The sequence below is a fragment of the Oncorhynchus tshawytscha genome, linkage group LG24, assembly GCF_018296145.1.
Source record: "Oncorhynchus tshawytscha isolate Ot180627B linkage group LG24, Otsh_v2.0, whole genome shotgun sequence".
Classification (NCBI taxonomy): domain Eukaryota; kingdom Metazoa; phylum Chordata; class Actinopteri; order Salmoniformes; family Salmonidae; genus Oncorhynchus; species Oncorhynchus tshawytscha.
Window position 1 is genome coordinate 5,628,817 of NC_056452.1, and position 22,029 is coordinate 5,650,845.

The 22,029-nt window shown below is 43.1% G+C and overlaps 1 protein-coding gene across 2 annotated transcripts in view; it reads right to left on the reverse strand.

Annotated features, from left to right (window-relative positions):
- LOC112223826 (MAGUK p55 subfamily member 3-like) overlaps positions 1-22,029 on the reverse strand; it is a 38,260-nt gene continuing 16,231 nt past the window's right edge. Inside the window, exons 3-20 of one of the 2 annotated variants that reach the window (XM_042305223.1) lie at positions 15,439-15,599; positions 14,301-14,419; positions 13,891-13,968; positions 13,610-13,690; positions 12,807-12,944; positions 11,896-11,977; positions 9,884-9,969; positions 9,669-9,743; positions 8,862-9,058; positions 8,463-8,527; positions 8,011-8,028; positions 7,744-7,785; positions 6,078-6,239; positions 2,966-3,046; positions 2,541-2,634; positions 2,111-2,219; positions 1,639-1,758; positions 1-1,248 (exon numbers count right to left, since the gene is read on the reverse strand). In XM_042305223.1, coding sequence (XP_042161157.1) covers positions 1,066-1,248; positions 1,639-1,758; positions 2,111-2,219; positions 2,541-2,634; positions 2,966-3,046; positions 6,078-6,239; positions 7,744-7,785; positions 8,011-8,028; positions 8,463-8,527; positions 8,862-9,058; positions 9,669-9,743; positions 9,884-9,969; positions 11,896-11,977; positions 12,807-12,944; positions 13,610-13,690; positions 13,891-13,968; positions 14,301-14,419; positions 15,439-15,475 — 1,767 coding nt within the window. In that variant the 5' untranslated portion in view covers positions 15,476-15,599 and the 3' untranslated portion in view covers positions 1-1,065. The remainder of the gene's footprint in view (positions 1,249-1,638; positions 1,759-2,110; positions 2,220-2,540; positions 2,635-2,965; positions 3,047-6,077; positions 6,240-7,743; positions 7,786-8,010; positions 8,029-8,462; positions 8,528-8,861; positions 9,059-9,668; positions 9,744-9,883; positions 9,970-11,895; positions 11,978-12,806; positions 12,945-13,609; positions 13,691-13,890; positions 13,969-14,300; positions 14,420-15,438; positions 15,600-22,029) is intronic. The other variant, XM_024387073.2, reaches the window with a different exon arrangement.

A 22,029-nucleotide genomic window follows, 5' to 3' on the forward strand; every position in this document is an offset into this window, starting at 1 on the left:
TATCTTTAAGGAAGAGATTTTATTGAATTACTTCATCACAAAGCACACAGACCTCAGTATTATTTTGCGTTCAATGAGTAATCATCATTGATCATTCATAATGAAATCACATCTCCATCTTGCCCACATCTGTTATGTATCATTGAAAACCAATATTTGTACTGCATTCTGTTTGATGTTCAGTACTTACTAGACTAATCTACTGTACACATTCTAGATTATTATAGAATGCGTGGCTCTGATAAATAGTATACATTTTCAAGACCATTACTCTCACATGCAAGTATTATATGCTTTTTCATGGTTGTTGCCAATTAGGATTATTATGCTCTACTACAGATCAAGATGGCATAGCCCTACTCACAATACAGGTGAACGCTCAATAGGAGTGTGTGGATGCATTAAGTTATTGAGCTTTATTTTGGCAGATTTCTGTGGAGTCTCTGAGGCTACAATCTGTTACCCTTCCATTTGGGACTTAGTGTCTTAGCTGCCTGATCAACAACATTTTATTACCATGCTTTAGTTCAGCCAGTATCCACAATTCCCCATTGCACATAGCCTCTATTAAAAATGAAGTAAACAGGACACGCTCATGCAATGAGGATGAAGGAATAATACACATGTTTAAACTGTCCACAATTCAGCAATGCAAATTAGACTTGATCTTGAGGTGACGGCAGCCAATACTTCTGATCCAACATGTAAAGGCAACGACAAGTCTCTTATTAAGAGTCTGTCAACCCAAACTGCTCCAAATGATTCCACCGTATTCACTTGAGTCACCACCGATAGCCGTTTCCTTCTCCCCTCATCTCAATGTCAGTTTGCCACCACCAACACCATCACTCTGGCAGTGGTAGTCTCTTGTGACTGTTAGCGTAAGTGCATCTGAGATTTGGTTCTGGCTTGTGAGATTACGGGAGTGGTTGAACACAATGGCAGTAAAACGCGTCAAAGTTCAAATCCATTCCCATTATCTCAATGTCACCCGTTAGTTTCTAATGGCCTGGTTTTTAATTGTATTATATGCAATGGCCCCTCTGTAGCGCCAGGGAGTGTATGCTAGGTGGTTCGGGCCCAGCCAATAGGCACCCAGTGAACCTCTGTCTCAACCCTCTGCAAGATGTCCCGGAGTTCAACGCATGCACTGGCCAAGTCCTCCTTCACTAGTACCCGGTCCACCAGGTGGCCGTAGCGCTCGCCCATCAGCACGGCCGACTGCCTCATTTCCTGAAGGTCCTCCTCCTAACCATGGGGAAGAGAGAGATTCAGGATGATCAGATGTTTTCAAAAGCATTGGTTTTTACTGTTGCTACACACCTATGTATTATCAATAGGATGCGACTGCTATCCATATGAGGTTGTGTGTGTCCATAGGGTGAGTTTGACTTAAAGGTGTGGGTGTCTATAGGATAGGTGGGTTTTCCATAGCATTGCTGTATTGATAGGGTGAATGTGTTTGTTTTTAAATGGATATTATGTCTTCAGTCTGCAGTGTGTCTGGGGAAAAGGTTATGCCTATGTGTATGGCTATGTGTTTGGTTTTTCCTGGTTATGCAACCTGATCAGGAAAAAACTCCTGTCCCTACTGTGTGTGTGTGTGTGTGTGTGTGTGTGTGTGTGTGTGAGACTCACAGTGATGCCTACACTGAGTGACGAAGAGGAGCCGTGACGTTTGCAGTGGCTCTCATGGATACGAGGCTTCACAAATATAACATAAGGCTTAAACTCAGCTGTCCATAGGATCTTCAGTGCCTGATGGAGAGCAGAACACATTACTCGTCATGATCGTCATCCTGGACGGCACAATACACATGGTTCGGGTTAACCTCAAATGGTTTACATAGAAATAGCCTGAGACACATGCACGTTGTGCCATAGTCGCAAACTTTTGTTGCATACGTATAAACACTGCAAGTAGTAGTTTTGTTTTTTATTCAGTCGATTGTGTACACGTCACTGTACTTACAATATTTATGTGAATCTGTTGGTTGAGGTCAGTAGAGGAGGGTGGAGTAAGGAAAAGGGGAGGACCGTTCCATTCCAGCCGTTACAATGTGCCCATCGTCCCCAATTTCTCCCTCCACTGGCTGAGATACATACATACCTCTGGTTGTACATCCACCAAGCAAATCTTATTTCGATCCAGCACACTGCGGATGGCCTCCAGACTGGTGCCATAGAAATGATCCTTGTACTCCCCATACTCTATAAAACTGAACAAACAAAACGTAGCCTAACACAACGCAGTAGAAACAACATTTCTTTATTATTGATAGATACTAAGGGCTCTATTCAATCTGTACCACTGAAGCGTCGCAGATTCCGCAATAGAAATGTTCAGGTCATTTCCGATTGAGGCGGCATATGCAGCGCTTACCGTGAATGCAGTCTCAGCTATTGCGGGAACGTTGCCTTTAAATTTCAATCAGGATTTAACGCTGAACTTCCGCAGATTGAATTGAGCCCACAACCTTCCTTTATTTCTTATTTTTTTAAATGAGCTAATCTATATAATGTTAGAAGCATGAACTAACATGTTGCTCTGAATGTCAGCCTCAAAGGCCTGTTTAGTGATGAAGTTGTACTCCACTCCCTCCCTCTCGTGACTCTTCTTGGCTCTAGTGGTGTCTAGGGTGGAAAGGAAATTCACAGATACAATACCAAGAATAACATGGATACAATGCCACTTACTCTGTGTGTCTGTGTGTGAAATAAAGTCACGTGTGTGTGTGTGTGTGTGTGTGTGTGTGTGTGTGTGTGTGTGTGTGTGTGTGTGTGTGTGTGTGTGTGTGTGTGTGTGTGTGTGTGTGTGTGTGTGTGTGTGTGTGTGTGTGTGTGTGTGTGTGTGTGTGAATGAAATGTAGTCACTTGGGTGTGTGTGAGTGAAATGTAGTCACTTGGGTGTGTGTGAGTGAAATGTAGTCACGTGTGTGCGTGCGTGCGTGCGTGCGTGACTCACGCGGCACAGCCACACCAAAGTGGCAGGGATTCTCAGCGATCACCTTCTGTTTGAGCTCATTAATTCTGGCCCCAAGGGAACCTGTGGCCAGACAGACAATGATAGAACACCTTGTTTACCAACCGTCTGAACACTTGTCGTCAATTCTACATTACATAAACAGACATGTTTACAGTGCAGATCAGTAGAGGCAAGTCCAGGTAGGAAGGACCTCCCTTGTAAATGAGACTCTCATGAAACAGGACTACCTTTCTAAATGTCTCTATAAGGGAGTGTGATAATGTCAGTAGCGGTCGGTGCCGTTGAAGATGAGGTAGGACGATTATTGTTTTATGAGCATGGCTTTATTTCTATTTCAGCATATTGGATAACTGTCATTTATATTCCATTCACCCAGTTCAAAGTAACATCGATAGGTTTAGGCTACTACATGATACTCTAATTTTCCCTATACCCATCCTGAGGTTGCTAAAAACTAGCCTATGAATGAACGTTTACAACGTAGGTGCACAGGTCGAGAGAAAAATGTGAGTAATCAAGGTGACAGAGACACATTCAATACCGCTTTGCACACTCTTGCCTGTATCTAGCTGATCTAGGATGTAAAAATTTGTCCAACAGTTGCAAACGAGAGTTTCTATTGGACCAATTCAGGTATGTTTATCCCTGTTTGATTCTGTTTAAAGAAAGTTTTTCAACAGAATCAGCTGAAGGAATAGACCCCTGATTACACACAAACACCGTTCACTTTCATAGCAGCCACATACAAACAGCATAATCACATAATTCCTTCTCGCATCTATGTGCTCTCCTCCTTTCACCTTTTCCCTTCGCTTGTGGACTTCAGTGCACAACAAATCAGCTGTCTGTGACCAGGCGAAAACACTGTTCCAAGCCAAACCTTCATATCATAACCGCTACACACAGCCTACATCATTGTCACCATATTCACTAACGCCATAGTCAACATAGCTACGAGAACTATCGCGTTAGTAAACCCGCTACCATCATGCAGTACAGTGTACAGTCAAATGCTTACCTTGACTTGGAAAAGTTCCAGTGTTGGATAGCCATAACCAGCTAGCTAACATAGCATCTTTTTCTTCGAGCCGGGTGTTTGAGTAAGCTAAACTAGCTAGCTGCATTCGCAAGCTAAGTGAAAGTGAAAAAACTGTGTGTTTTAATAAATTATTTGTTGACATTTGAACATTTTTAGTATAGTTTTATCTAAAAAGGATAACTTGTGTAATGTAATTGTTTTATTTATATTTATGAAATTCACTGAGGAGGATGGTCCTCCCCTTCTTACTCTGAGGAGCCTCCACTGGGTAATGTACATTTTTGATCAATTGTTGTAGGTATTAATAATGCTTTCAACGACAAGCACACGCAAATCAACCGATCAGCTAAGGTTCCTCAATAAAACAATGGCAGTATATATACAGTACCAGTCAAAAGTTTGGACCCACCTACTCATTCCACGGTTTTTCTTTGTTTTTACTTTTTTTACATTGTAGAATAATAGTGAAGACATCAAAACTATGAAATAACACATGGAATCATGTAGTAACCAAAAAAAGTGTTAAACAAATCAAAATATATTTTATTTTTGAGATTCTTCAAAGTAGCCACTCTTTGCCTTGATGACAGCTTTGGCATTCTCTCAAACAGCTTCATGAGGTAGTCACCTGGAATGCATTTCAATTAACAAGTGTGCTTTGTTAAAAGTTAATTTGTGGAATTTCTTTCCTTAATGTGTTTGAGCCAATCAGTTGTGTTGTGACAAGTTAGCGGGGTATACAGAAGATAGCCCTTTTTGGTTAAAAAAAACATGTTTATATTATGGCAAGAACAGCTCAAATAAGCAAAAAGAATGACAGTCCATCATTACTTTAAGACATGAAGGTCAGTCAATCTTCAAGTGCAGTGGCAAATACCATCAAGTGCTATGATGAAATTGGTTATCATGAGAACCGCCACAGGAAAGGAAGCTCCGAGTTACTTTTGCTGCAAAGGATAAGTTCATTAGAGTTAACTTCACCTTAGATTGCAGGCCAAATAAATGCTTCACAGAGTTCAAGTAACAGACACATATCAACATCAACTGTTCAGAGGAGACTGCGTGAATCAGGCCTTCATGGTCGAATTGCTGCAAAGACACCAATAAGAAGAAAATACTTGCTTGGGCCAAGAAACACGAGCAATTAGACCGGTGGAAATCTGTCCTTTGGTCTGATGAGTCCAAATTTGAGATTTTTTGTTCCAACCGCCATGTCTATGTGAGACGCAGAGTAGGAAAACAGATGATCTCCACATGTGTGGTTCCCACCGTGAAGCACAGAGGAGGAGGTGTGATGCTGCTTTGCTGGTGACACTGTCATGATTTATTTAGAATTCAAGTGTTAACCAGCTTACCACACTTAACCAGCATGGCTACCACAACATTCTGCAGTGATACGCCATCCCATCTGTTTTGCACTTAGTGGGACTATAATTAGTTTTTCAACAGGACAGTGACCCAAAACACACCTTCAGGCTGTGTAAGGGCTACTTGACCAAGAAGGAGAGTGATGGAGTGCTGCATCAGATGACCTGGCCTCCCCAATCACCTGACCTCAACCCAATTGAGATGGTTTGGGATGAGTTGGAGCGCAGAGTGAAGGAAAAGCAGCCAACAAGTGCTCAGCATATGTGGGAACTCCTTCAAGATAGTTGGAAAAGCATTCCTTATGAAGCTGAGAGAATGCCAGGAGTGTGCAAAGCTGTCATCAAGGCAAAGCGTGGCTACTTTGAAGAATATAAAATATATTTTGATTTGTTTAACACTTTTTGATTACTACATGATTCCATTTGTGCTACTTCATAGTTTTGATGTCTTCACTATTATTCTACAAAGTAGAAAACAGTAAAAATAAAGAAAACCCCTTGAATGAGTAGTGTGTCCAAACTTTTGACTGGTACTGTATATATAGAGAGTATATTTTTAACACAACTAGCTAACATTATTGATTGGTAAGTTCAGAAATGCTAAATCTTATACCTGTAGTTCAATATATCCCAAGACCATAGTCCACTTGACACTAATAAACTACAGAGCCCTCATGTCCTTTACCTATCAGCACCACTAGGCGAGGCCTCTCGCTGGGGTGGGGCTGGTAGCGTGTCACTTCCTCATAGATTAGGAAGTCCAGCAGGGCCGAGTCTGGAATGCGAGGCTCTCCTGGGGACCCCTGTCGATCTTTTCTACTCAGACAGAAACTTCTGCGTAGACCAGCTGAGGTAACAAGTCACACGAAAAGACAGACAAATATGAGGGACAGACAGATACAAAACGCAAGAAAGAGCACTTAACACTTTAGTCTGGGTGCCTAAAATGAACACTTCAACCTTTTTGCTGGGTGCCTGACTGTTTTTTAATTAAATAACACAACATTGATGATTCATAACTTGCAAAAGCAGAGACAAACTAACACTCAGGCTAAATTCACAGTATAATTTAGAGAGAAGCTTTTTTCAGAAAAGGCTTCGAATCACAAAACGTTAGTTGTCTGATCAAAGGGCTCCAGATAAAATGATCAAGTCCACTCTCCCCCAAAAAATGTATGGAAGGAAAAAGCAACATAACACAACACTACGACGTGAATAAAAGTCTGTAATGGTACCTGAGTACAAATCCCAGGAAAAAGCATGGCCACAGGAAGCAGGGGTCGCTTTACTCTTATTGGGAAAAACTACAACTAGCGTTAGACCACCACTCAACCAGCCCCCGTGTCTGATATGGTGCAGCAAAAGAGCAGATCAGCTTGGTCGAGTTTGCCATGAGTCCAACGCAAGGCCTCTTTTAAAGACAAGCACCAACAGACAAAAACACAAGAAGGACCTATAGCTTAAAGTATAAAATAACGGAAGCACTCTCTGTACACAATATAGTTTAAAGAAAGCTGCTCCTCTGCACAGTGAGGCGCAAACGCCAAGCACCACAAAAGTTCACAGCAATGGCGCTCAACAAAAGGCCACAGAGCATACTGAAAGTAGACAAGAAGCACACAATGCTAATAGCACTAACACATTGCTAACAGTTTGTTGAATTGGATGTGGATTATTTTCCCCATAGGAGCACAACTTTAATTCAACCAACCACAATTGAAATGGAATTGACCCAACTCTGTTCAAGAAACCAAAAAGGAGGTGGCAAAAGTGTTCAGCAGCATTAAGCCATAGTAAGACCCTTCTAACATAGTATGAAAGGTGGATCCTGTATTAGCAATTAGCAGTAGAGATACTAGCTAGAAAGGTAGATGTGGGTTTGAGGACCGGGGGAGTGCAGCAGAGTTGTCATATAGGCCACGTTTGAGGCCACCCACATTGCAGGTAACCACTTCAATATGATCATGTAATCTGATGCACGACTGCAATGGATATGATGTATTCAATAATCGGTTAATGTGTGCAGTGCGACTGCTTTGCAGGCGGTCTGCAACATGGCCATAGTCACAAGGAAGGGAAAGGTCAAGGTAAAGGAGATGTGGTGTGATGGAGATCTTGTAAACCTTCACTTAAACTCTCAAAAGGGGACTAGAGCTACATAGTAAAGACCTCAGAAGGGTAAATAATGTTGTCATAATGCATTCATTTTAACAAAATTTGTTTCAACAGCCCACATCGACCTTTCAGTGAATGGATTAGTTTAGCCGCGAGGCTAGGTAAAGCTTAGCTTTAGCGTCGGGGATAAAAATGAAGCGTGTTGGCGAGTGGAGCTTAGTCCGTGATGCCCTCACCTATGTCTTGTCCACTCTGAGAGCCCTCACTGTCACAGTCTGCTGTAGGGAGGCAAGCAGGGAGAGAAGACAGGGTGAGAGTGGGAGGGTAAGGAGGGAAGGGGTGTGTGGACTGTGGAGGTTTCTGAAGAGTCCAGGAGGGGGGTTAGGGTGGTAAAGCAAAGCAGGCAGGTGTGTTACAGGTATTGGGTCAAGGAAGGTAGGCAAAGAAAATAACATTCGACAAGTGTCTGTATGTGTGTGTGTGTGTGTGCTCTCTCCACCTACCTCTTTCAGCCGGATCATCTGAGGTGAGCAGTAAGGGGGGTGGGGGTGGGGGGGGAATTAACACAACTCAAACAGGCAGTGCCCACATGATAAGTCATGCATTTTTGTCAAGGTACAGCTAACATTAGTGCATATCAAAATGTAAGACCTCCCAGTCAATACTCAGACAGATAAAGATATGAGAGGACAGTTATATTACCCTTTGTTTGCCCACCTACAGATTTGTTGTCATATTTGCTTCCGAATTGGATAAAAGGATTAACCCTTGGAGGATCATTTTAAAATCCCTCCTCTCTTTTGATATCCTAAACCTTTTTTTTATTTATCTTTCTCTACAAAAAGAATAAGAATTTCTAGAATGCAAATAATACAATGCAGACAAAACTGTTTTTTATTACTAACGGTGTAAAATATAAGTGATCATTGGGAATCAGTGTATTGAGAGAGCTTACATGTGGGTGTTTTCGGTGACACAGGCGCCTGGTAAGTGCCCATCTTTATTCTGTATTTAAGACGCCTGGGAGAGGTGTAGATGGGATAAAAATCCCTCAAAGTTAAAGTAGACTCGGAAATTTGACATAATCATACACAGCGAGGTGACTTCCAGTTTATAGAAAATCAACAATAACAACATTCTAATCTGCCAAGACTAACACGACGGGCTCTTCCCAATATCATTGGCAATTATATCCCAACAGTGTTTGGAAAATGCAGAATACAAATCTATTCCTCAAATTAAAGGTAAATACAGCAATAGGACATCATATACAGCAGGGCCCCTTAAGTAAGTTGTCCATTATTTTGTACTCTTTAAAGTTTAAACCATTCTAAAAAAAATCAGTCTTGCCTACCTCTCCTGAAACTGTGTAGAGGGGATTAGGGCGGCCCTCAGGTTGCTGTCGCCCACTCTCTTGGCCTGCCACCAGGTGGCATCGTCCTGGCTTACCACCTGCAGGATATCCCCCCGCTTGAAAGGAAGTCCCGCCTCCTGGCAGGGCGTGGCCTTGTCCTCAAAGGGGGTGTAGTCAAACAGGGCCCTCAGGTAGACCTAGTACAGGAAGAACAGGGTTCAAATCATGACAGGGGTCATTCTAAAGAGAAGAAGAGGTGCATCTCTCACCACAATTAAAATATGTCTTATTTGAACTTAAATTTAAGGAGGAGATGGGTTTTTTAACCCCTTTTTCGTTTGCCTTTTAAACTCTCATCATATTGTTTTGTATTTTCTTGTGTACCAATAAATAAATAGCATGAGCTGGCACACACCCACAGAAAATGATTTTGTGTAGAGGTGCTGACCATAAACTCCCAGTCATTTATTTATTGGGAAAAGCACCAACGTTTCGGCATCACTGTGCCTTCAAGTTGGTGTTTTACCCAATAAATTACTGGGAGTTTATATATCTTTATTTTTTTATAATTGCCAATAAATAAATAAAAGCGTAGCATTCTGGCCATCAATGGCCTTCATAACTTTTTGAATGTCAACGGACTACAAACATCCCTCAGAATGTTCGTATTACATAGAAGTATGCCTTGTAATTCCGTGGCTGGATACTCTCATAACAAATCCAGGTTGTGTTCAGCAGGGAGAAAACGTTTTCACACTACCTGAACTGGGGGCACTAAGAATGTAAAGTTTTGGTGTCCCTCCTCACTTTGCTCTCCTTCAGCCTATATTCCTCTGCAACGGCAGGGATGATCTTCAAAGTGATGGAGCCTTGTGACTGGGACTGGTTAAATAGAAGTCAGAAGGATAAAAGCATGAGGCTAAAATGACCTTGATAATCAATTACTGCAGTCGTCAATGAAAACAATGATAGCCTGTATAGTAGCTAGATTAGCGAGCATTCGAGCAAAGCTTTACACCTACCAGAATCTGACTGATCTCATCTGGTCTTTTGTGAATGATCAGGTTTCCGTTGACCTCTCGAAGTTCGTCTCCAACATGCACCAGACCTTGAGGCAAGCAGACAGATAGACAGACAGACATGAAACAACACAAGCAGTCAGTCAAACACCAACATGTGTATTTACTTTCTAAAATATATGAGCTAAACAAAACACAGACACAGTCGATAACGTTTCCATGGCAATGGCAGTGACCAGCTTTGACTGCAACCCCTCTCAGTAATAATCTGCAAAATGCAATCTTGAGGCACATGCCTAATCTGAAGGATTTTGATGTCTAGTCCATATAGAGTAGTGACTCGTTTGATTTCTGTGAGGCCATGACATATAATCCCTTCTCCTATCAGCATTTCAATATTTGTTCAACTTCAAATTTGGGTGTAAATCTGAAGGTCTTCCTTCTCTGTCTTCAGAATGTCGTGGTTGAGAGAGATGGACTTGCTGCGTTGAGTCATCCAGTTGACTTAAACCAAGAAGTTTGACTTTTGAGGTGAGGACTTTTTTACCATGAATAACCTTCATTATGTTGTAATAGGTTGAGATGCTGTAGGGTTGAGTTGAGTAAAGTGGAACTGTAGTTCCAGCCAGGCCTCATAGAATAGACCTAAAATAGTCAATTTAAATCCGGCACACTCAAATTAGTATGATATGATGCGTTTGGTATTGTTAGGTTCTAAATGAACCGTGTAAAAACTCACGGACGAGTATTAAAGCTCAAACCAAGTTTATACACCCAAAGGGTCAGACAGCTGACCAGACAAAGACATGTTCCCACCAGTATATAAACCCTAATTTGGGTGAAATCTCCTCCTTCCCTCTAAACATTACATATTTATTTCTAGTCAGGAAGTTAAGTGATGGGGGTAATAAGCTCCCTTAATCTGACCTGACCTCGGCCCCCCAGTAACCGCAACCATTTGATTGCCTTTCCTTAACTCAGAACATTCCAAGCCCATGGCTCATATCCGACCTTAATTGACTCCACCGTACACATTCCTGGGGGTACTAAGAATCGTTTTCTTTTGGTGTCGAAACCAGACTGTGGCCCTTCTCATTTCCATAGGATATCTGATGGTTAACAGTATTTCAAGTTTAGAAGTCAGAACCCATCAGTATGGTTACATAAGACAGAAGGTTGCTTAAGGCTGGTTGGTCAGGATGGGTGGGTGTGTAACGCGAATGTCTAGCAACCCAAAGGTTCCGTGTTTGAATCTCAACACAGACAACTTAAGCATTTTAGCAACTTTGGAACTACTTGCTACTCTTTAGCTACTTTGCAACTACTTAGCATGTTAGCTAACCCTTTAGCCTAACTCCTAATCCTTTAACCTAACTCCTAACCCTAAACTTAACCCTAGCTAACGTTAGCCACCTAGCTAATGTTAGCCACAACAAAATGGAATTAGTAATTTTTTTTTTACAAATTCGTTACAAATTGTACGAATTGCAATTCGTAACATATTGTACGAATTGTAATTCATAACTCATCATAAGATAGACATCCACACATTAATACATACGATACGAAATACTAATACGTATCATGGGGCGGCAGGGTAGCCTGGTGGTTAGAGCGTTGGACTAGTAACCGGAAGGTGACAAGGTACAAATCTGTCGTTCTGCCCCTGACCAGGCAGTTAACCCACTGTTCCTAGGCCGACATTGAAAATAAGAATTTGTTCTTAACTGACTTGCCTAGTTAAATAAAGGTAAAATAAATAAAAATACTAATTGGCGTGTCTCGGATTTATATTTACTATGTTACGTCTACCCCTGAGTCCAGGTTGGTAGTTTATGAGGGTGGGTATGAATGTGGATGAAAAATGGAGGAGGCAGGGTACTTTGGTGGTGTCGGTATGGGGAAGGATCTAAGATATGGTTGGTGCAGTACCATATGAGGGGTAGGGCATTGTTGTGGGAGTGAGGGTTTGTGCTGTGTGTGTGTACACGTGCTTACACATGCTGCTCTCTTACCACTGCGGTCCGCAGCCCCTCCCCTCATGATCCTGGCCACTAATACAGCCCCCGTCACTTCATCCCTGCGGATGGTCGCCCCCTGGAAAATTTCACCAGGTGATGCGCTTAATTATTGCTCCCACTTAACTAGGTCACAGACACTTAACTAGCTCGCAGACACTTAACTAGCTCACAGACACTTAACTAGCTCGCAGACACTTAACTAGCTCACAGACACTTAACTAGGTCACAGACACTTAACTAGCTCGCAGACACTTAACTAGCTCACAGACACTTAACTAGCTCGCAGACACTTAACTAGCTCACAGACACTTAACTAGCTCGCAGACACTTAACTAGCTCACAGACACTTAACTAGCTCACAGACACTTAACTAGCTCACAGACACTTAACTAGCTCACAGACACTTAACTAGCTCAACACTAACTAGCTCACAGACACTTAACTAGCTCACAGACACTTAACTAGCTCAATACACTAACTAGCTCACAGACACTTAACTAGCTCACAGACACTTAACTAGCTCGCAGACACTTAACTAGCTCACAGACACTTAACTAGCTCGCAGACACTTAACTAGCTCGCAGACACTTAACTAGCTCACAGACACTTAACTAGCTCACAGACACTTAACTAGCTCACAGACACTTAACTAGCTCGCAGACACTTAACTAGCTCACAGAAGACAATCGCAAAGCATGACACCTTCCTACTTATAGCCTTTCAAATTCTAAATGGTTGTGCATATTATATTTTAAAATGTACCACTGGCCTCTCAAAATTAATTTCCATGAAATGAGGGTCAGAATCTCATGCTCCCACAATAAAGTATTGTAACGTATATTGTAAGCTAACGTAAATTGTACTGTATATTGTATCATATCACATCATATCCTATCAAGACTCACCAGGGGCTCCTTGTTCTTCACCAACCGGACGATCTTCACAGACTCTTCCTCCAGCTCGTCGTCCACTTCGTCTGGCAGCGGTGGCAGCACGGGGTCAAAGTTCTTCTGGGCCACCGTGTCATGGGCTGCCAGGATAGCCTATAGGTCAAAGAGAGACAGACCATAGTGAGATGGGACACATCCTAAACAATGACGATGATAATAGATATTTTGTTTCCACTAAAACTGAGTGGGACAGACCATCCATCAATTCAATGAGCAAGGCACGGAAAGAGAGAAAGGATGAAAGAGAGGCACAAAGAAATTGAGACTGAAGAACCTTGAGAAGAGATTGAAAGAGAGAGACAAAATCCCCCCATGCTATTGTGCAAACGAGCGGGTATAATGAAGATATTACTATGCTAATGTTAGCTGCTAGCTGTGATTTCTTCCCTTAGCTGTTTGAAATAAAAAGCCATTAAATTGAGCATAATGACCATGATTAATGTGACTGAAGAGGACTGTCTGTGGCTGCGTCTGAAATGGCACCCTAATTCCCTACGTAGTGCACTACCTTTTCACAATATGTAAGGAATAGGGTGCCATTTGGGACTCAGCCTGTGTCGTGGCTGTAAAAAGGCTTAGTGCTTGCTTTTGATGATGTTGAAGAGATAAAAAACATGAGAGGGAGAGAGACGTGTGTGTGTGTGTGTGTGTGTGTGTGTGTGTGTGTGTGTGTGTGTGTGTGTGTGTGTGTGTGTGTGTGTGTGTGTGTGTGTGTGTGTGTGTGTGTGTGTGTGTGTGTGTGTGTGAGACATGTGTACCTTGAGATGAGGAGCACTTAGAAGCAGAAGCAGTTCCCTCTCATCACCTTCCATCGGTCCATTCTGAATCTCCTCGGCCAACTGTCAACCACAGCATTAGGATGTCATCATAAGAAGGCCGAAGACATATTGCTGGTGACTCAACGCAACTGAATCTATCTTCCTCCATCTTCACTGACAATTATTAACTGGGTAAGTGACAGCAAAGTTCCAGGAGGCATCCACCATTTCTTCTTCACCTGCCCTGTGTTTTCAACTCAGTGGGTTGTGGATGTACTTACATCCTCTGCCAGACAGGAGGCGCTGTGGAGAACTGGAGTAGGGCTCTGTCGCTCATACTGCCGCAACTTCTCATGGATCTGTGGTACAACACATCAGAGGCTGGTGGGAGGAGCTATAGGAGGACGGGCTCATAGTAATGGCTGAAATGGTATCAAACACATCAAGCATATGGAAACCACGTTTGACTCTGTTCCGTTAATTCAATTCCAGACATTACAACGAGCCCGTCCTCCTATACCTCCTCCCACCAGCCTTCTCTGCAACATATATAGTATGAAGATCAAATTCAGCCGGACTTGCCTATAAGACCTGAAGACTTAAGTTAGCTCCCAGAGCCTAGGCTACACAGCATTAACACAACTTTGAACCCAGTGGGTTACATAAGGGGGACAAATCTTTAGGGTTGTACCTTCATCAGATACGCCAGGCTCTTCTCGCTGAAGACATCCTTGAGGAACACCAGGTCTTCTTTGTGTTTGGCATCAGGGTGGAGCTGAGAGGTGAGAAGGGCCAGAGTCTCATGCAACCCTACAGTGAGAAAAGCATGATGCCATTACAGGGCAACAGTGGTGGAAAAAGTACCCAATTGTCATGCTTGAGTAAAAGTAAAGATACCTTTAATAGAAAATGACTCAAGTAAAAGTAAAAGTCACCCAGTAAAATACTACTTGAGTTAAAAGTCTAGAAGTATTTGGTTAAAAATATACTTAAGTATCAAAAGTAAAAGTATTAATTTATTCAAATGTCTTATATTATTAAGCAAACCAGACCGTGAAATGTTCTTGTTTTTTAAAAATGTGGTACAACACATCAGCCAGGGCCACACTCCAACATTCAGACATAATTTACAATTGAAGCATGTGTGTTTAGTGAGTCTGCCGGATCAGAGGCATTAGAGGGATGGCCAGGGATGTTCTCTTGATATGTGTGTGAAGTAGACCATTTTTCGTGTCCTGCTAAGCATTCAAAATGTAACGAGTACTTTTGGATGTCAAGGAAAATGTATGGAGTAAAATATAATAATATTTTCTTAAGGAATGTAGTGAAGAAAAGTAGTCAAATGTATAAATAGTAAAGTAAAGTACAGATACCCCCAAAAAACTACTTAAGTCAAAATACTTTAAAGTACTACTTAAGTACTTTACACCACTGCAGGGCAAGCACACTACCTCATCAAGGTGAAAACCTCTTGGCAGAGGCTGTACTACCTTATAGGCCTTTTCATATTGCATGCTGTAGCCCAGTGCTACCCACAATTAATATTCAAATTAGGGGACAACAGAACTCTGTGATTGGCTGGCCCCAAAAAAGCTGGTACTAAGAAGAGCACTCCCAAGTGGCAGGGGGCTCCCGAGTGGTGCAGCGGTCGGTCTAAGGCACTGCATCTCAGTGCAAGAGGCGACACTACAGTCACTGGTTTAAATCCAGGCTGAATCACATCCAGCCGGGGTTTGTTCTTAACTGACTTGCCAAGTTAAATAAAAAATAAAAAATAATGTAGTAACATGAACCATATACATGAGTCTTAGCCATATGTCTGCCCTTACCTGTGCTTCCAGAGAGTTGAGGCATGGCTTCAATCATTTAGAAGCTGGAAGGGCCAGCTAGTGTAGACTCAGGATGGACAGAAAAGGAAGATAGAGTTGCTGGAGCTTCTTTCTCTGCCTCCTTTTTCTTATTATCCAGATTTATACCCCAGCTGTCAATCCTATAGGGAAAAAAACAACAACAAAACAAACTGCTAGCTCTTCTTAAATGTAACTAAATGTAATCGAAAATGTAATCTACGTAAACCCCAAAAGTAATTATTGAGCCATTAACAATAGTTATGTTGCATACTCCAAGAAAGGATAAAATCTCACCTTTCTGGTAAAAAAAAATGTAAAGGAATTGCTGAGGTGTAGTCATTTTTAGGACCCAAGCTCAAGTACAAAGTGCAAATATGAAATATTTTATATGATGTATTTCCTATTCAACAAAACTGTATGAATTATGCTTGAAAATACATTTTTTTTCTAAATATAGTATAATTCATTTCTAAAACGACTAACTATAATATTTCACCTACCTGTAAAATACATAATTTGTATATTTAGTGTTAGAGGAAAATGTGCATACTTTCTAAAGGTCTCTTGATCAAAAAGTCTGCCCCCATCGCTGTGAACTTCTCACAGAACTCAAGCTTGGCATCCTGGCATTCATTTCATATTAATCTTCTCCGTCTATGACAAATGACTGAAACTTATGTAGTTCTGTCCTTGAGCTGTTCTTGTCTATTAATGATCTGTATTATGTCATGTTTTATATGGACCCCAGGAAGAGTAGCTGCTGCTTTCGCAACAGCTAATGGGGATCCTAATAAAATACCTAAAATAACAAATACTAAACAACGTGTTTGTTTAAAATAATTTAATTACTTTAGATTACTGGCTATAAATCGATCCACAGTGCTACAGTGATGAAACCACTCTCTCCTGATGTGTTACGATGTAAGGATTCCAGGCATAAGTGGCGGCAGGTAGCTTAGTGGTTAGAGCGTTGGACCAGTAACCGAAGGTTTGCTAGATCAAATCCCGAAACTGACAAGGTAAAAACCTGTGGTTCTGCTCCTGAACAAGGCAGTTAACCCACTGTTCCTAGGCTGTCATTGTAAATAAGAAATTGTTGTTAGTGGCAATAACGTAGGTTTCAGCTAGGAGTTGATGGACAGTCGGAAGAGCAAATGAAATGGTAGGAGGGACATCCCAGCTTCAAGTGGTGTCAGATTTCACATTCTGCTCCACACAGGCAGAAGATAAATTCTCTTGTGTCCATGAGAATCAGGGCTACTGCTCAACGCACATATCGATTTATAAGCGAAAATGTTGATGAGAACCGGTACTCGACCACGCAGGTTCCCAAAATAGGGGACTTTACTTTGTAAGCAGTTTCTTTTATCTTAATACTAAGAGTTAAAGGTCCAATGCAGTTTTTATTTATTTAAAAAAATCTCAATATCAAAATCATTTCTGGGTAACATATTCTTAAACAAGAATATTCTAGGACTTTCTGGGAGTGGTCTGAGTGGGGAGGGGGAAACTGAAAATTAGATGTTATTGGCAGAGAGGTTTGGAACTCTCTTATTGGTCTAATTTACTGCATGGGGATGTCACCCTTGGAAGGCCAAAATTCCCTCCCACCAAAGCAGGCTGAAATGTCAGGTGGTCTTTGTTAAACAGCTCTTACACTAAAAAGGCATTATCATTATTTTGACCATTTCACAGTGTTATTTCACACCATAAAATCACATTTTTGACTTCACTGGGCCTTTAATGTGCTGTGTTCAGTTTCTTGATGAAGTGGGGCCAGCAGAGCTGATCGGGAATGGGAAATCTTTTACACCTGTGCATCAATATGGCTGACTGTGGAGTCATGGGAAGTGTAGTGTGGGTTTTCTAACAATGAGAGGACATCATTTCCCTAAGGCTGCACCTGTTGACATAGTTATGGACTTATGATTGAAATGGACAACCCAATTAAAATACTGTACAGTACTCACTTCTCATCCCTCACAGGCATAGGCGCACAATAGCTCTGTTTCGATATCCACACTAGCATACTACTTAGAATTAAATAATGTAATGTGCATGGATCCAAAGTAGTATGCTAATATAGACATTGGAGCGTAGTCATTTCCTCACGCGCGATAATGTATTCAACCTGAGAAATATGTGTGGGAGGTCAGGAAACTCCTTACCACCTTCTTTCATGGAAACGTCAGTCCATTCTCCATCATACAGCCTGCAGTGATTGACACTACCTGTGTGTGTGTGTGTGAGAGAGAGACACCACCCCGTGCTGAACCAAAAAAAGCAGTTGGAAACGAGACTAAAAACTGTTACTATTCCCTGTTACGTATATGGTTGACCTTTCTTATCTGTTAATAATATTTTATTTATTTATTTGAACATTAAAAGTACTTTAAGGCTCTGGTTTACTACGGTGTATCTAAAAAAATACATTATTGAGGACAATATACAATAAAGCCCAAAGGCTTATTTCCATAGTGGTCCTCTAAATACCCAATTGCCCCATTAACGTTTTCGGCTGATTTGTATGTGTTATCTATCCTTGGTAATCATGTGTGTAATCCTATAGATGGTGCTGAAAAAATCTGTAGAAAACGACACCATGACATCTTCTCCCACCATGGAAAATGACTCACAGATAACAGAAGGGCGCTCTGTGTGTGTGTGTGTGTGTGTGTGTGTGTGTGTGTGTGTGTGTGTGTGTGTGTGTGTGTGTGTGTGTGTGTGTGTGTGTGTGTGTGTGTGTGTGTGTGTGTGTGTGTGTGTGTGTGTGTGTGTGTGTGTGTGTGTGTGTGTGTGTGTGTGTGTGTGTGTGTGTGTGTGTGTGTGTGTGTGTGTGTGTGTGTGAAGAGGGAGAGAGATTGTGTTTGTGTGTGTGCATGTGTGTGACTGAAGGTGTGTGTGTGTAACCTGCATTACATGATTATCCTGTACTATAACAAAAGCACGCATCAATCTTATCCATTAACTTACAAACCCAAACAACGTAATCATACAAATGAAAAGTTTAATCCAAAGAACATGATGATTGCATGCCTGCACCATACATGTCACGATCCTCTTCCCGTAAATGACTGGACCAAAGCTCAGCGTGATACATGTTCATGATATTTTATTAAATCAGAACACTTGAACAAAAAAAAAACAAATAGGAAAACGAACAGTTCTGTAAGGAAACTAAACTATACAGAAAACAACTAACCACAAAAACCCTGTGGGGAAAAGCTACCTAAGTATGGTTCCCAATCAGAGACAACGATAGACAGCTGTCCCTGATTGAGAACCATACCCGGCCAAAACAAAGAAATACAAAAACATAGAAAAAGGAACATAGAATGCCCACCCAAATCACACCCTGACCAAACCAAAGTAGAGATATAAAAAGCTCTAAGGTCAGGGCATGACAGTACCCCCCCCAAAGGAGCGGACTCCGGCCGCAAAACCTGAACCTATAGGGGAGGGTCTGGGTGGGCATTTCTCCGCGGTGGCGGCTCTGGTGAGGGACATAGACCCCGCTCCACCTCTGGCTTGGCCCACTTAGGTGGCACCTCTAGAGCGAGAACCCTCGCCGCCAACCCCGGACTGGGGACCCTCGTAGCGGGCCCCGGACTGAAGGGCGCCTCTGGAAGCTCCGGACTGAAGGGCGCCTCTGGAAGCTCCGGACTGAAGGGCGCCTCTGGAAGCTCCGGACTGAAGGGCGCCCCTGGAAGCTCCGGACTGAAGGGCGCCTCTGGAAGCTCCGGACTGAAGGGCGCCTCTTAGGAGGCTCCGGACTGAAGGGCGCCTCTGGAAGCTCCGGACTGAAGGGCGCCTCTGGAGGCTCCGGACTGAAGGGCGCCTCTGGAGGCTCCGGACTGAAGGGCGCCTCTGGAGGCTCCGGACTGAAGGGCGCCTCTGGCGGCTCCGGACTGAAGGGCGCCTCTGGAGGCTCCGGACTGAAGGGCGCCTCTGGAAGCTCCGGACTGAAGGGCGCCTCTGGAAGCTCCGGACTGAAGGGCGCCTCTGGACGCTCCGGACTGAAGGGCGCCTCTGGAGGCTCCGGACTGAAGGGCGCCTCTGGAGGCTCCGGACTGAAGGGCGCCTCTGGAGGCTCCGGACTGAAGGGCGCCTCGAAGCTCCGGACTGAAGGGCGCCTCTGGAAGCTCCGGACTGAAGGGCGCCTCTGGAAGCTCCGGACTGGAGGGCGCCTCTGGAAGCTCCGGACTGAAGGGCGCCTCTGGAAGCTCCGGACTGAAGGGCGCCTCTGGAAGCTCCGGACTGAAAGGCGCCTCTGGAGGCTCCGGACTGAAAGGCACCTCTGGAGGGAGGAGACGCAGAGACAGCCTGGTGGGCCCTGTGGCAGCCCCACGCACCAGGCTGTCTCTGCGTCTCCTCCCTCCAGAGGTGCCTTTCAGTCCGGAGCCTCCAGAGACCTGCAAGAGGCCTGGTGCGTAGAGGAGGGACCGGATGAACCGGGCTGTTGGGGAGCACTGGAGCCCTGGTGTGCAGCCTTGGCACCACTAATCCAGGCTGAATGCCCACTTTAGCCCCTCCAGAGTGCAGGCACAGGTCGAACCGGGCTGTGGGGGAGCACTGGAGATCTGGTGCTTAACGCTCGCACCTCTCCATTAGGCTCAATGCCCACATTCGAGCGCGCACTGGAGACACCGTGCGCTTCACTGCATAACACAGTGCCTGACCAGTACCACGCTGCTCCCGGTAAGCACGGGGAGTTGGCTCAGGTCTATCGCCTGACTCCGCCAATCTCCCCGTGTGCCACCCCCCCAAAAATGGGGGGCTGCCTCTCGTGCCTGCTGCACTACCTTGCCTCATATCGCCGCCTCTCATTTTTAGCTGCCTCCATTTCTTCTTGCGGGAGGCGATATTCCCCAGCCTTTCTCCAGGGTCCCTGTCCGTCCAATATCTCCTCCCATGTCCAGGAGTCCTGAACCCTCTGCTCCCTGTTACCACGCTGCTTGGTCCGTTTGTGGTGGGTAGTTCTGTCACGATCCTCTTCCCGTAAATGACTGGACCAAAGCACAGTGATACATGTTCATGATATTTTATTAAATTAGAGCACTTGAACAAAAAAATAACAAATAGGAAAACAAACAGTTCTGTAAGGAAACTAAACTATACAGAAAACAACTAACCACAAAAACCCTGTGGGGAAAAGCTACCTATGTATGGTTCCCAATCAGAGACAACGATAGACAGCTGTCCCTGATTGAGAACCATACCCGGCCAAAACAAAGAAATACAAAAACATAGAAAAAGGAACATAGAATGCCCACCCAAATCACACCCTGACCAAACCAAAATAGAGACATAAAAAACTCTATGGTCAGAGCGTGACAATACACTGCATCTTACTTTATCTTCCCTGGAAAAACTAACTGTGTGTGTGTTACCCATACGTTAGGTAACATGGATTGCATGCGAACATGAAATAAAATAATGAAAGTTTAGAGAATGTTATGGCTAGTGGCTACCAGTTGGGATCAGATTCCTTTTAAATTCAGAAGGTAAACTGGCATTTCTCAATGCTTCTCATTGAGAACATTTGGAATTTGAGTTGAATTCCTGAAATGACTGAATTGAAATGGCATTGACCCTAACCATGTTACCTAATTGTTCACACCGCTCCCACCAAGGAGGAGGATACAGTACAGGTGCATCAAAACTGGGACAGAGAATTTGATAAGCAGCTTATAACTTCAGGCCATCATACTCCGGCCTCTGCCCAGTTCCCTGCCCTGAACCTTAGTAACTTTAACTAGCCGGCTACCACCTTGTAATCTACCCTGCACTTTAGAGACTGCTTTGCGCTGAGTTACAGTTCATAAAAATCAGTCAGTCAATTTAAATCAATAAATGAGATCCTAATCTAAGGATTTCACATGATTTGGCAGGGGTGCAGCCATGGGTGGGCCTGGGAAGTCATAGGCCCCACCCCCCCCTTAGACAATCCCACAGGTGACAAAGCCGGATGTGGTGCTGGCGTGGTTACATGTTGTCTGCGTTTGCGAGGCCAGTTGGATGTACTGCCAAATTCTCTAAAACGACGTTGGAGGTGGCTTATGGTAGAAAAATGTACATAAATTCTCTGGTAACAGCTCTGGTGGGCATTCTATAGTCAACATGCCAATTGCATGTTCCTTTAAAACTTGAGACATCTGTGGCATTGTGTTGTGTGACAAAACTGCACATTTTAAAGTGGCCTTTTATTGTCCCCAGCACGATGTGCACCTGTGTAATGATCATGCTGTTTAATCAGATTCTTGATATGCCACACCTGCCAGGTGGATTATCTTGGCAAATGATAAATGCTCACTAACAGGGATATAAATACATTGATGTACAACATTTGAGAGAAATAAGGTTTCTGTGCGTATGGAACATTTTGGGGATTTTATATTTCAGCTCATGAAACTTGGGACCAACCCTCTACGTGTTGCGTTTATATTTTGTTTTCAGTGTACACTGTATATACACAGATATAAAGTGAATTCAGAAAGTATTCAGACACCTTTACTTTTTCCACATTTTTTTACGTTACAGCCTTATTCTAAAATGAATTACATTGAGGGG